Source organism: Heterodontus francisci, chromosome 2 (assembly GCF_036365525.1).
Source record: "Heterodontus francisci isolate sHetFra1 chromosome 2, sHetFra1.hap1, whole genome shotgun sequence".
Taxonomy (NCBI): Eukaryota; Metazoa; Chordata; class Chondrichthyes; order Heterodontiformes; family Heterodontidae; genus Heterodontus; species Heterodontus francisci.
This window is the reverse complement of record NC_090372.1, coordinates 197,847,614-197,861,228: the sequence shown is the minus strand read 5'-3', so window position 1 is coordinate 197,861,228 and position 13,615 is coordinate 197,847,614. Positions and strand designations below refer to the sequence as shown.

The 13,615-nt window shown below is 41.9% G+C and overlaps 1 protein-coding gene across 3 annotated transcripts in view; it reads left to right on the top strand.

Annotated features, from left to right (window-relative positions):
- Positions 1-13,615, top strand: part of rbm33a (RNA binding motif protein 33a) — a 236,255-nt gene that overhangs the window by 127,426 nt on the left and 95,214 nt on the right. For all 3 annotated transcript variants that reach the window (XM_068015013.1, XM_068015011.1, XM_068015012.1), the window contains exon 13: positions 1,971-2,141. In XM_068015013.1, coding sequence (XP_067871114.1) covers positions 1,971-2,141 — 171 coding nt within the window. The remainder of the gene's footprint in view (positions 1-1,970; positions 2,142-13,615) is intronic.

Sequence of the window (13,615 nt, the reverse complement as noted above, 5' to 3'; positions counted from 1 at the left end):
CCTCTCATCTTTGCGCATTGATATGCTTTTTCTTTAAGTTTGATACTACCTTTAACTTTTTTTAGTTAACCACAAATAGCGGGTCCTCCCCTTGGAATATATCTATTCTGTGTATTCTGAAATATCCCTTTAAATATCAGCCACTGCATCTCTGTTGACCTATCCCTTAACCTACTTTGCCAGTTCACTTTAGCTAGCTCTGCTTTCATGCCCTCATAATTGTCCTTATTTAAGTTTAAAATACTAGTCATATACCCTCTCTTTACCTCAAACTGAATGTAAAATTCAATCATATTATGATTGTTGCTGCCGAAGGGCACCTTCACTATGAGGTCATTAATTAATCCTATCTCGTTGCATAATACCAGGTCTAATATAGCCTGTTCTCTGGTTGGCTCCAGAATGTGCTGCTCTAAGAAACTATCCTGAAAACATTCTATGAGCTCCTCATCTAGGCTACCTTTTCCCATCTGATTTTTCTAATCTATATGTAGATCAAAATCCCCATGATTATTGCTGTACCTTTCTTGATGAGCTCCCATTATTTCTTCCTTTATGCCCCGTTCTACTGTGTGGTTAGTTAGGGGGCTTGTACACCACTCCCACAAGTGACTTCTTGCCTTTATCATTTCTCATCTCTACCCAAACCGCTTCTACATCTTGGTTTCCTGAACTTAGGTCATCCCTCTCTATTGTGCTAATGCCATCATTAATTAACAGATCCGCCGCTCCACCTTTTCCTAGCTTCCTGTCCTTCCTAAATGTCATGTACCCTTCAATATTCAAGTCCCAATCTGTCATCCTGCAGCCATGTCTCTGTAATGGCCATCAGTTCGTACTTATTTATTTCTGTTTGTGCTATCCGTTCATCAGTCTTGTTTCAAATGGTGTGTGCATTCAGATACAGAGCCTTTAGTTTTGTCCTTTTATTATTTTTGTAACCCTCTAGCCTTATCTGCTGATTTATTCTTAGATTTGTACTCACTGTCCCTTCCTGTCATGGTCTGATTACCATTACTGATATTAATATCTTTCTCTCTTGCCTTGTCTCTACTCTTTGATTTACCACATCTTCCCAAATTTGATCCCTTGCCCCACTATTTAGTTTAAAACTCCCTCTACTTCCCTAGTATGCGGCTTACTAGAACACCGGCCCCAGAAGATTTCAGGTGTAGACCGTCCTAAAGGTACAGCTCCCACTTTCCCCAGTACTGATGCCAGTACCTCAGGAACTGGAACCCACTTCTCCCACACCAGTCTTTATGCCATGCATTCATTTCTCTAATCTTATTTGCCCTACTCCAATTTTCTCATGGCTCAGGTAATAATCCAGAGATTATTACCTTTAAGGCTCTGCTTAATGTGGTGCCTACCTCCTCATACTGACTATGCAGAAACTCTTTCTTTGTCCTGCCTGTGTCGTTGGTACGTACATGGATCACGACGACTGTATCCACCCCTTCCTCTCCAGTCCTGACCGGATATCCGGAATCCTGGCATCGGGCAGGCAACACAGCTTTCTGGACTCTTGCTCTTTGCTGCAGAGAACAGTGTCAATCCCCCGCACTGTACTGCCCCCTGCTACCACTACTTTCCTTTTTGCTCCCCCGGCTTGAACAGCAAGAGCATTGTACATAGTACATTTGCTGCATTTGGGAGCAATGTGGCCTCTCATTATTCTTCGTGTGTGGCCTGTTTGTTGTACTGAGCGGTACTTTCAAGATTGCTGTATGCCGCTTACATGCGCATCTGAAAGGGAGTGTTGGTTGTCCCCGACCAATGTGTTGCACTGCAGGATGCGTTCCAGTTTGCTGCACACCTGTGCAGCTGAGAGGGAACATTGCATAGCAGTATGGAACAAATAATTTTCTCTTATGTATAGTGCTACTCTTGTATGAATAATATTTCTCGCAGAGCCCATCATTTACTAGTATTGGACTATTAACCCCTTACTTATTTCTGCCTTTCAGCCACCCATGCAGCTGCAGCCACTACCACAGCACCAGAATAACTGCTCCCCTCAGCCGATCATTCCCAATGCTCCACACCAGTTTCGGCCGCACTTACAGATTCTTCCTACATCTATAAATGACAAACGACTTCAGCGTCCACAGCGGCAGAATACAATGAAACTTCGACATGTGAGCACATTTTTTTTTAAATTGACAAAGTGGAAAATCTTAATTTTAAATTTTGATTTGGTGGCTATGTAGTTGCTTTTACTTTTATAAGCTGCCTTGGTTACCTTGGAAGCAGAATTCTAGCAAAGACAATGTTAATATATGGTGGTATAAAAGCAAAATATTGCATCTGCTGGAAATCTGAAATAAAACAAAAAATGCTGGAAATAATCAGCAGGTCTGGTGGCATCTGTGGAGAGAAAAGCAGAATTAACGTTTCAGGTCAGTGACCTTTCATCAGAACCCTGTTGAAAGGTCACTTACCTGAAACGTTAACAGTGCTTCTCTCTCCACGGATGCTGCCAGACCTGCTGAGTATTTCCAGCATTTTTTGTTTTTATTTAATATATGGTGGTTTCTTCGGTGTGCGACATTCGGGATCAGGTTATTACCAATGAGAAATTGTCTGACTTGATTTAACTGACTTGATTCCACTCCCATTTTCTCTGCCGAAGAGAAAATAGTGCTCTTAAGAATTTTTATCAAAACATTTATCAAATTTGCTTCCGTTCAGTAGTTCTGCCCAGTTGTTTGCTTATGATGGGGGAAGTGACACTAGTGGAGTCATCCTAAAAATCCTGACTTTATATCATTGTTTCATGTGGAGCCTCTACGACTGGAAGTGGTATCCAATGTAGTGCATCCAGACATAGACTGCAACATTATTACCATGTAAGGAGCAGCATTCTGTACGATCTTGTCACCTATCAGTTGAGACCCTTGTTCTGTGGTTAGCCACAAGTTTCAGAAAACAAACAGTTTCTGGTAATTTGCTAGTCATAGTCTGCACCTTCAGGGCATCTAAGCTGGAGTGTAATATAAAGAACTGTGAAACTGACATGCAGTAAAAGAGATGAGAAAAATCAATGCAGGCTTATTGAAGCATAGCAAATTTTAGAAACACGGAAAGGTCATTTGATCCAATCAACTAACCCCTTTTAATTAGGCTGTTCCAGCCTTCCCATTATATTTGCATATTCTCTCGTTGCAATTGATTTATACTCTTCACTTCAAAAGTCTTTCCTTATTTCATATCTCTTCTATCCATTGTGTGAAATTGTCTTGCCTGAATTTTGTGTCCCTAATTTTTGAAATCTTTGTCATTGTGAATAGTTTGCTCATGGGATTGTTAAACTTGATCTTAGGCAATTGTGGCAGCTTATAGTTGGCTACCTTGAAGTTATCTTTTTCCAACAAGAACAAGCCTAACTTCAGTCTTTGCCTGTGTCTCAAGTTTGCTGCACTGCGCACTCGTAAAAAGCACACTATGTTTTTTTAAGTTATGGTGACAATGCTACTGAGTAATCCAGATGAGGTCTAACTAGAATTTTACATTGTCTCTTAATTTATATTCTGTCCGTCTGCTTATGCGCTCATTACTTTTTTTTTCATTGCAACTATACATTGGACAAATGGTTTAAATGATTTTTCTGCAGTTGCACCTAAATGCCTTTCCTGTTCAGTAAACTATTCTATTCATTTCAACACATGCTTCTTATTTCAGTTGTTTCCTCCTTTAAATTTTTATTCCTGTCTGTATTTGCTATCTACTGGCTCAGTTTCCTAACCATTTCAGATCTTGAATTTGTTTGCGTTCTGAATTACTATTTTGGCTGCCTTTAATTTTGTTGTTGAAAAGTTTGTAGATTTGGCTTTTAATAAATTCCTGAGTAACAGTTCTGCCCCACATTTTCCGTATATGTAACAGAGTATCGTCTTTCTTTCAATTTTAATAAAGTCAGTCACTATCTGTATTTGTATATATATTTCAACCAAGAAATATACAGCTGTTCCCTTGAATGTAGACAGAAGTCATAGAGGTTTACAGCTTGCACACCAAAATAGCAGGCTATCGCCTGCTGCTGAGTAAAGCTAGTATCGAAAAGAGGATATCTTTAATGCCTGTGTTAAATATTGGCATAATCTATGTTTCAGGCAGTTCTGTTATAGAAATCCTAATAAGTGCTGCCTTCTCAGAAGACAGTATTTTATTTTATTTTTATTTAGAAATACAGCACTGAAACAGGCCCTTCGGCCCACCGCGTCTGTGCCAACCAACAACCACCAATTTATACTAGCCCTACAGTAATCCCATATTCCCTACCACCTACCTACACTAGGGGCAATTTTACAATGGCCAATTTACCTATCACCTGCAAGTCTTAGGCTGTGGGTGGAAACCGGAGCACCCGGCGAAAACCCACGCGGTCACAGGGAGAACTTGCAAACTCCACACAGGCAGTACCCAGAATCGAACCCGGGTCCCTGGAGCTGTGAGGCTGCGGTGCTAACCACTGTGCCACTCCTGCTAACCACTGTGCCTATATTAATAGGTCAATATGTAAAGCCGTAAATATGTAAAGTTATCAGGATATGGTTCAAATCTGAATCATGCTGTTTGTTTTTTCTCAGTATGAAGGTTTGCCTTGCTTAAAATTTGGTTGAAATTTATAACTGGAGAGTATGACAATTTAAGTTATAGTCAAATAAGCAATCTGTTCAAATTATCAGCAAGTCATAGATGATTTGCATAGCATCTAGGAACATAGGAAGATATGAACAGGAGTAGGCCATTCAGCCCTTCAAGCCTGCTCTGCCATTCTAGATCATGGCTGATCATCTATCTCAATGCCATATTCCCGCAGTATCCCTATATCCCTTGATGTCATGAGCAACTAGAAATCTATCGATCTCTGTCTTGAACTTATTAAGTGACTGAGCCTCCACCACCCTCTGGGGCAGAGAATTCCAAAGATTCACCACCCTCTGAGTGAAGAAGTTCCTCCTCAACTCAGTCCTAAACGGCTTGCCCTTTATTCTGAGATTGTGTACTCTGGTTCTAGACCCAACAGCCAGGGGAAACATCCTTTCTGCATCTACCCTGTTTACCCCTTTAAGAATTTTGTAAGTTTCTGAAATCGCCTCTCATTCTTTCTAAACTCCGGAGAATACAGGTCCAGTCTCCTCAGTGTCTCCTCATAGGGCAATCCCACAATCCTGTGCTGTACTGTTCTTTGTTCTTTGTTATGTGCAATTATACTTTACTTTGTGCAGCTTATCAGCATTATTCAATGTATATTGTTGCAAATTACCATCTCTCATTAAGAAAAAAACTAACATGAATTGTCTGCTTTAAGGTGCCTGAAATTTGATGAATATTAAGTTGAAATTATTTATTTTGTTGCTTAAAGGTATAGCTGCAAAACAGTAAAATAAAAGTAAAAACAGTAAATGTTGGAATCTGGAATAAAAACAAAAACTATTGGGAATATGGCAGGTCAGTCGACTTCTATAAAGTGAAAAGACGAAATGATGCATCAGTTGTGTACCAGTCATAACTTGTCTTTTCCCTTCCTAGATACTGACTGATTTAACTATTTCCAACATTTTCTGTTTTTGCTGTAAAGCTAGTTGGAAATATTGTACTTATTTTTGTTTTTTTGTGATGGTATGCCTACTCTTTTGAACTCTTCAAGATCTTTCCCAGTTTATGCAGTTCCTCAGTTGCAAGAGTACCATGGACACCATATTCCCAGACTGCTGTTCGTGCCACTTTGGCTAGCCAGCAGAAGGTGACCTTGTGCAAATGCTATACTTGCTTATCCTTCACCCCATGAAAAGAGGGGTGTGAGTAAGTTTTGGCTCCCTGTGTAAGATGTCTGTAATATAACTTTCTGGGGGAGACGGGAATGTCACCACTGTTACCTCTATGCTGTGCAGCAACCCAAAAGTTACTGTGCAGGGCGCGCACAAGTCGGTGCCTTTAAATTACCACGCATGTGTGGCCACACCAACAAAAGTTTTGAAGGGCCCACGCACTTAATCGAATCGGCTGCATACGACAAAAAATAAATTAGAGGGTACGTTGAATGCCCCCCGCTGCCCCTCCCCAAATGCCAGTTATTGCACGTTGATGTTTCTATGTGTAACATGGCTGAGATCAGACACCCAACAGATAAAGGTGAATAAATGTCCACCACTCCATTGTACAGCGTGACAATCCTTTAAGTGCCACTGCTTCACCTAATTCTTATTCTTTTAGTAAGTCATGTGGGAGCAGGAGAAGAGGAAGAGGCAACTGTTTAATTTAGGAAATCATAATTTGAAATTTCAACAATTCGTTATGCAGGCCACAGAGTTGCAGTTATTGATAGGGGCATTTAGCGTGTCTGGCACCATTATTTAGCATCTGCTTAAAAATTGTTTGAACGGTTATGAGATATATTTTATAATTCCAGATTTACCAGCTATCATAATGGTCTGGTTGTGTTTCATGACCTTTTTTCTGCAGTTCCTGTCTTCCATTTTTTTTTTACACATCCAACAGCTGCTGCAATCACAATCCAATTATCTGTGCCTGTCCCTACAACAGTCGTTTGCCCTGCCACTCTGCACTGAGGGATTTTCTGTATAAACTGCTGCAAACTCCCTTTTCTGCCATTACACCTCGGTGGAACGTTTTGTAAATTGGGGCCGAGCATCCCCAGTGGAAAGCCATGTAAACGGGAATTCATCCTGGCTCCACTGAGGACTTCTAATGGAGAAATGCACGCCATGGTATCAAATAGATTCCTGAGCCACTGTGAATACTCCCAACAGCGTACCGTTTCGGTGGAGTGGACAAAAATAATCACATGCACCAGAAGTTGCAGCCACAGTTCGACCACCTGAAGCGCCTCCTTTCAATGCTCTGGCAGCATTTCTCACCAACGCTCCCCCTTTTTATTCATCTGATGCACAGTGGAGAGGGCATGGTTGGTGGTTGGTCATTGCGTAGGCCGGTGGACTTCCTGCCCAGTTTGCTCCTGGGCCTGGCAAAGGTTGCTATCCAGAGGTCCACAGTGCATAGAATCATAGAAGTTTACAGCACAGAAGGAGGCAATTTTAGCCCATCATGTCCACTCTGCCTGACGAGTAGCCGAGTAGCCAACCAGCCTAATCCCACTTTCCAACTCTTGATTCGTAGCCTTGTAGGTGCATATCCAAGTACCTTTTGAGGGTTTCTGCCTCTATCACCCTTTCGGGCAGTGAGTTCCAGATATTCAATACTCTCTGGATGAAAAAAAGTCCCCTTGAATCCCCTCTAAACCTCCTACATCTTATCCTAAATCTATGGACCCCTCAACCAAGAGGAATAGGGCCTTCCCATCACTCTATATCTAGACCCCTCATAATTTTATACACTTCAGTTAGGTCTCCCCTCAGCCTCCTCTGTTCCAAAAACAAAATCCCAAGCCTATCTGATCTTTCCTCAGAATTAAAATTCTCAAGTCCAGGCAACATCCTCGTAAATCTCCTCTGTACCCTTTCTAGTGCACTCGCATCTTTCCTTTTGTGTGGTGACCAGAACTGCATGCAGTACTCCGGTTGTGGCCTAACTTGTGTTTTATACAGTTCCAGCATAATCTTCCAGCTCTTATATTCTATACCTCAGCTAATAAAGGCAAATATCCCATATGTCTCTTGACCACCTTATTTACCTGTCCAGCCACCTTCATGCATGCCCAGGTCCCTCTGTTCCTCTACACTTCTCTGTATCCTACCATTTATTGTGTATTCTCATGCTTTGTTAGCCTTTCCCAAATGCATTACCTCACAATTCCCCAGCTTGAACTCCACTGCCACTGTTCCGCCCACCTGACTAGTACGTTGATTTTTTCCTGCAGTCTACAGCTTTCTTCATTATCAACTACATGGCTAATTTTTGTATGGTATGCAAACTTAATCGTACTCCCTATGTTCAAGTCCAAATCATTGATGTGTAGTGCAAAAAGCAAGGGACATAGTACTGAGTCCTGCAGAGCCCCACTGTAAACAGCCAACCAGTTACAAAAACATCCATCAACCATTACCCTTTGCTTCCTGCCTCTGAGCCAATTTTGGATCCCACTTGCCATTTTGCCTTGGGTGCCATGGGCTTTTACTTTCGTGACCCGTCATGTGGGACTTTATCAGAAGCTTGCTAAAATCCATATAAACTGTATCAAATGCACTACCCTCATTAACTCTCCTTGTACCTCAAAAAAAATTCAGACTTGACCTCTTAAATCCATGCGGATTGTTTTTGATTAATCCATCTCTTACTAAATGAAGATTTATCCTGTTCCTCAGAATTTTTTCCAAAAGTTTTCCCACCACTGTGGTTAGGCTAACTGACCTGTAATTACTCAGTTTATCCCTTTATTCCCTTTTAAACAATGGTACAATGTTGGCTGTCCTCCAATCCTCTGGCACCACACGTATAGCCAGAGAGGTTTGATAATTGAGGGTCAGAGCCTCTGCTATTTCTTCAGTATTGAGCCCTTGGAATCTGTCATGACAGTCATTTACAACCCAGAATCAGGTCACTTGGCCCACTGAGTCTATGTCGGCTCTCCGTAAAGCAATGTAGTCAGTCCCATTCCCCTGCTCTATCCCCAAAGCCTTGCAAGTTTATTTCCTTCAAGTGCCTAACCAATTTCCTTTTGAAATCATGGGAGCAGGAGTAGGCCATTCAGCCCGTCGAGCCTACTCCACCATTCATTAGATGATCTACCTCAACGTCACTTTCCCACGTTATCCTCATATCCCTTGATGTTATTCGTATTTAGATATCGATCAATTTGTGTCTTAAACATGCTCAATGATTGAGCTTCACAGCCCTCTGGGGTAGAGAATTACAAAGATTCACCATCTGCTGAGTGAAGAAATTCCTCCTCATCTCAGTCTTAAATGGCCTACCCCTTATTCTGAGACTGTCCCCTGGTTCTGGACTCACCAGCCAGGGGAACCATCCTATCTACATCCACCCTGTCACACCCTGTAAGAGTTTGGTAAGTTTCAATGAGATCACCTCTCATTCTTTGAAACTCTAGAGAATACAGGCCCTGTTTCCTCAATCTCTGTTCATAAGACAATCTTGCCCATCCCAGGGATTAGTCTGGTGCAGCTCTATTGCACTCCCTCTCTTGGCAAGTATATCCTCCTTTGATGAGAAGACAAAACTATACACAATACTCCAGGTGCAGTCTTACCAAGGCTGTATACATTTGCAGCAAGGCTTCTTTACTCCTGTACTCAAAACCTCTTGCGATGAAGGCCAACATACCATTTGCCTTCCTTATTGCTTGCTGCACCTGCATGCTAGCTTTTAGTGACTCATGAACAAGGACACCCAGGTCCCTTTGAACACAAACACTTCCTGACCTCTCTCCAGTTAAGAAATTCTCTGTCTTTCTGTTTTTTTCTACCGAAGTGGATAACTTCACACATATTCAAACTATATTCCATCTGCCATGTTCTTGCCCATTCACTAAGCCTGTCCAAGTCCTCTTGAAGCCTCCATGTATCCTCCTCACAACTTACATTGCCACCTAGTTTTGTGTCATCAGCAAATTTGGAAATATTACATTTGTTGCCCACATCCAAATCACTTATATAGATTTTGAACAGCTCTGGCCCAATCACTGATCCTTGCGGTACCCCACTGGTAACAGCCTGCCAATCTCAGAATGACCCGTTTATTTCTACACTCTGTTTTCTGTCCGTTAACCAATTCTCAGTCCATACCAGTATATTACCCCCAATCCCATGTGCTCTAATTTTGTTTATTAACCTCCTGTGTGGGACCTGATCAAAAGCCTTCTGAAAATCCAAATACACCACATCCACTGGTTCTCTTTTATCTATGCTAGAAGTAACATCCTCAAAAAACTTCAACAGGTTTGTCAAACATGAATTCCCTTTCACAAATCCATGTTGACTCTGCCCAATCATATATTATTTTCTGAGCGTCTAGCTATCACATCCTTCATAGTAGATTATAACATTTTCCCTACTACTGACGCAAACTAACAGATCTGTTCCCCGTTTTCTCTCTCCCTCCTTTCTTAAATAGTGGGGTGACATTTTCTCCTTTCCAGTCTGCAGGAACCTTTCCAGAATCTATAGAATTTTGAAAGATAACCATCAATGCATCCGCTATCTCCATAGCCACCTCCTTCAATACTCTGGAATGTCACTCATGTGGTCCAGGGGATTTATCAACATTCAATCCAGTTAATTTTATGAGTACTGCCTCTTTATTAATACTAATTTCTTTCAGTCAGTCCCTTGGTTCCTAGTATTTCAGGGAGATTTTCTGTATCTTCCTCTGTGAAAACAGACTCAAAGTAATTGTTTAGTTTCTCCACCAATTCCCTATTCTGCATTATAAATTCTCCTGTCTCCACCTGTAATGGACCCACATTTGTCCTTGCTAATCTTTTCCTTTTCACGTACGTAAAGAAGCTTTTACAGTCTACCTTTGTGTCTTTAAATGATCTACCTTGTTGCAAATGCTGCGTGCATTCAGGTAGAGTGTCCTTAACTTTGTTTTTTAACATTATTCTGCATTCTGATCCTATTTGATGCTTGCCTTTGTTTTGTCTTAGCTTGTGTTCATATTCTCTTTTCCATTTCTTGATCAGTTTCTTGGTCATCCTTTGCTGGATTCTAAATTGCTCCCAATCCTCCGCTTACCACTTTTTCTAGCAACCTTATAAGCCTCTTCCTTTGATCTAATGCAATCTTTAACTACTTTTTGTTAGCCACAGTTGATTCCTCTTTCCTGTTGAGTTTTTGTGTCTTAGAGGAATGTATATTTGTTGGAGACCATGTAATACTTGTTTAAATACTAGTCATTGCCTGTCTACTGTCAAATCTATCTGTCAAATTTATAGGTGGCCTATAAACAACTCCCACCAATGTTTCCTGCCCCTTGCTATTTCTTAGTTCCACTCAAATTGATTCTGCATCTTGATCCTCCAATCTAAGATCCTCTCTCACTAATGTACTGATCTCGTCCCTTATTAAGAGCGCCGCGCTACCTCACCTGCTTTTCCTTTTTGCCTATCCTTCCTAAATGACGATTATCCTTGAATATTCAGTTCCCAGTCTTGCTCACCCTGTAACATGTCTCTGTAATGGTATTAAATTATACCCATTTACCTCTGTTTCTGCCTTCAAATCATCTATCTTGTTGCAAATTCTGCGTGCATTCAGATAGAGTGCCCTTAACTTTGTCTTTTTAACATTATTCTGCATTCTGATCCTATTTGATGCTTGCCTTCATTTTGGCTTTTAATTTTGCTGACTACTTTTCTACTTCCTGTTACTCATTTTGCTTCCCTCCAATCTTCCCTTCCTGCCACACTCAGATTATCAATTTCCTTATTGCTACCTTGCTCTCTTGCCTTCTCCTCTCTCTAAATTATCACATCTTCCCGTACTTAATCGCTCACTCCCACTATTTAGTTCAACGCCCTTTCTGCCGCCCTAGTTATAACGACTTGCCGAACACTGGTCCAAGCACAGTTCCGGTGAAAACTGTCCCAACGATACAACTCCCACTTGCCCCAGTACTGGTGCCAGTGCCCCATGAATCGAAACCCATTTCTCCCACACCAGTGTTTGAACCATGCATTTAACTCGCTAATCTTATTTACCCTATGCCACTTTGCTCATGGCTCAGGTAATAATCCATTGATCGTTACCTATGAGGTTCTGCTTTTCAATTTAGCCCCTAGCTGCTTATACTCCCTACGCAGAATCTCTTTCCTAGTCCTATCTATGTTGTTGGTACCCACGTGGACCACGATAACTGGATCCTCCCCCTCCCACTGCAGGTTCCTCTCCAGCCCTGAGCAGATGTCCCAAATCCTGGCACTGGACAGGCAACACAGCCTTTTGGACTCTTTCACTTGGCTGCAGAAAACTGTGTCTATCCCCCTGACTATACTGTCCCCTACTATCATTACATTCCTCTTTACTCCCCATGCTTGAATGGCTTCCTGTACTACAAGGCCATGGTCAGTTTGCTCATCCACCCAACAGCTCTCGCTCTCATCCATACAAGCTGAAAGAACCTCAAACCTGTTAGACAATTGCAAGGGCTGAGGTGCCTCCACTTCTGCCTTCTCGATCCCCTTACCTGCTTCATTCACAGTCACACCCTCCTGTCCCCGACCACTGACCAAATCAGAAGCTCCTATCCTATGGCGGTGTGACTGCCTTCTGGAACAAAGTGTCCAGGTAACATTCCCCTCTTCCTGACACATTGCTGTGCCTGTAGCTCGGCCTCCAAACAAAACAGTAGACTCACCCGTTTTTTACTTACCTTCTGCTTGTGTGTCTTCATTAAAAGGTAGCTACTTAAATTTTAATTTCACATTTTTCTAATTTCCAGCTGTTAACACACGCACCCAAACAATAGTGTACTAACCTTACTACTTACAGATACTCCCTAACAGTAGTTACTCACCCACCAATCACCGTGCAGCTTTCCTGTCATGTCACTGTTTGATTCTTTTTTCCAAACTCAGTCAGCGTGTGCCAACTATTGAAGATGTTAGCTGCTCTCACACAGATCTGGCTCCTCTGCTCCCAGAAGGTAAGTGAAGTGAAGGCCTGGAGCCTCGCTCTCTATTTATTTTCTCCCAATGTTAGGTGCTCCCACACAGGTCTGACTCAGATCCACTCCCAATCATTGTCTCTGCTTCCACCACCCTCGTAGGCAGGGAGTTCCAGGTCATTACCACTCGCTGCATAAAAAGTTCTTCCTCTCATCCCCTCGTATCTCTTCCCCAAAACCTCAAATCTCTGTCCCCTAATCATTGTACCATCAGCTAATGGGAACAGCTTTTCTTTGTCTCCTCTATCCAAACCTGCCGTAATCTTGTACACCTCTCGCAAATCTCCCCTCAGTCTCCTTTACTCCAAGGAAAACAACCCCAGCTTCTCCAACCTAACCTTATAGATAAAATCCCTCCTACCTGGAACCATTCTGGTAAATCTCCTCTGCACCCTCTCATGGACCCTCACAGCCTTCCTGAAGTGTGGTGACCAAAGCTAGATGCAATGCTCTAGTTCTGATCTAACCAGAACTTTATAAAGATTGAGCATAAGCATCCTTTTTATCCTTATCCTCTCCTTTAAGCCCCATGACGTTCAGGGGCTCTAGATTTATTAGTTCCACCCTTTTACTTTCAGGGAACATACTTGCTGTGAACCCTCACTGTCTCTTCCTTGAATGCCTCCCACTGATCTGGCACTGATTTACCTTCAAGTAGCTGTTTCCAGTCCATTTTAGTTAAATCACATCTCAGCTTAGTAAAATTAGCTTTTTCCCAATTGAGAACTTTTATCCTGGTCTATCTTTGTTTTTTTCCATAACTACCCTAAATCACTTCCTCCAAAGTGCTCCCATCTGATACCCCTTCCATCTGCCTAGCTTCATGCCCTAAAACAAAGTCCAGAACCACACCCTGTCTTTTTGGGGCTTGCTACATACTGAGTAAACAAAGTTCTCCTGAAATAAAAACAAGAAACGCTGGAAATACTCAACAGGTCTGGCAGCATCGCTTCTCTCTCCACAGATGCTGCCGGACCTGCTGAGTATTTCCAGCATTTCTTGTATT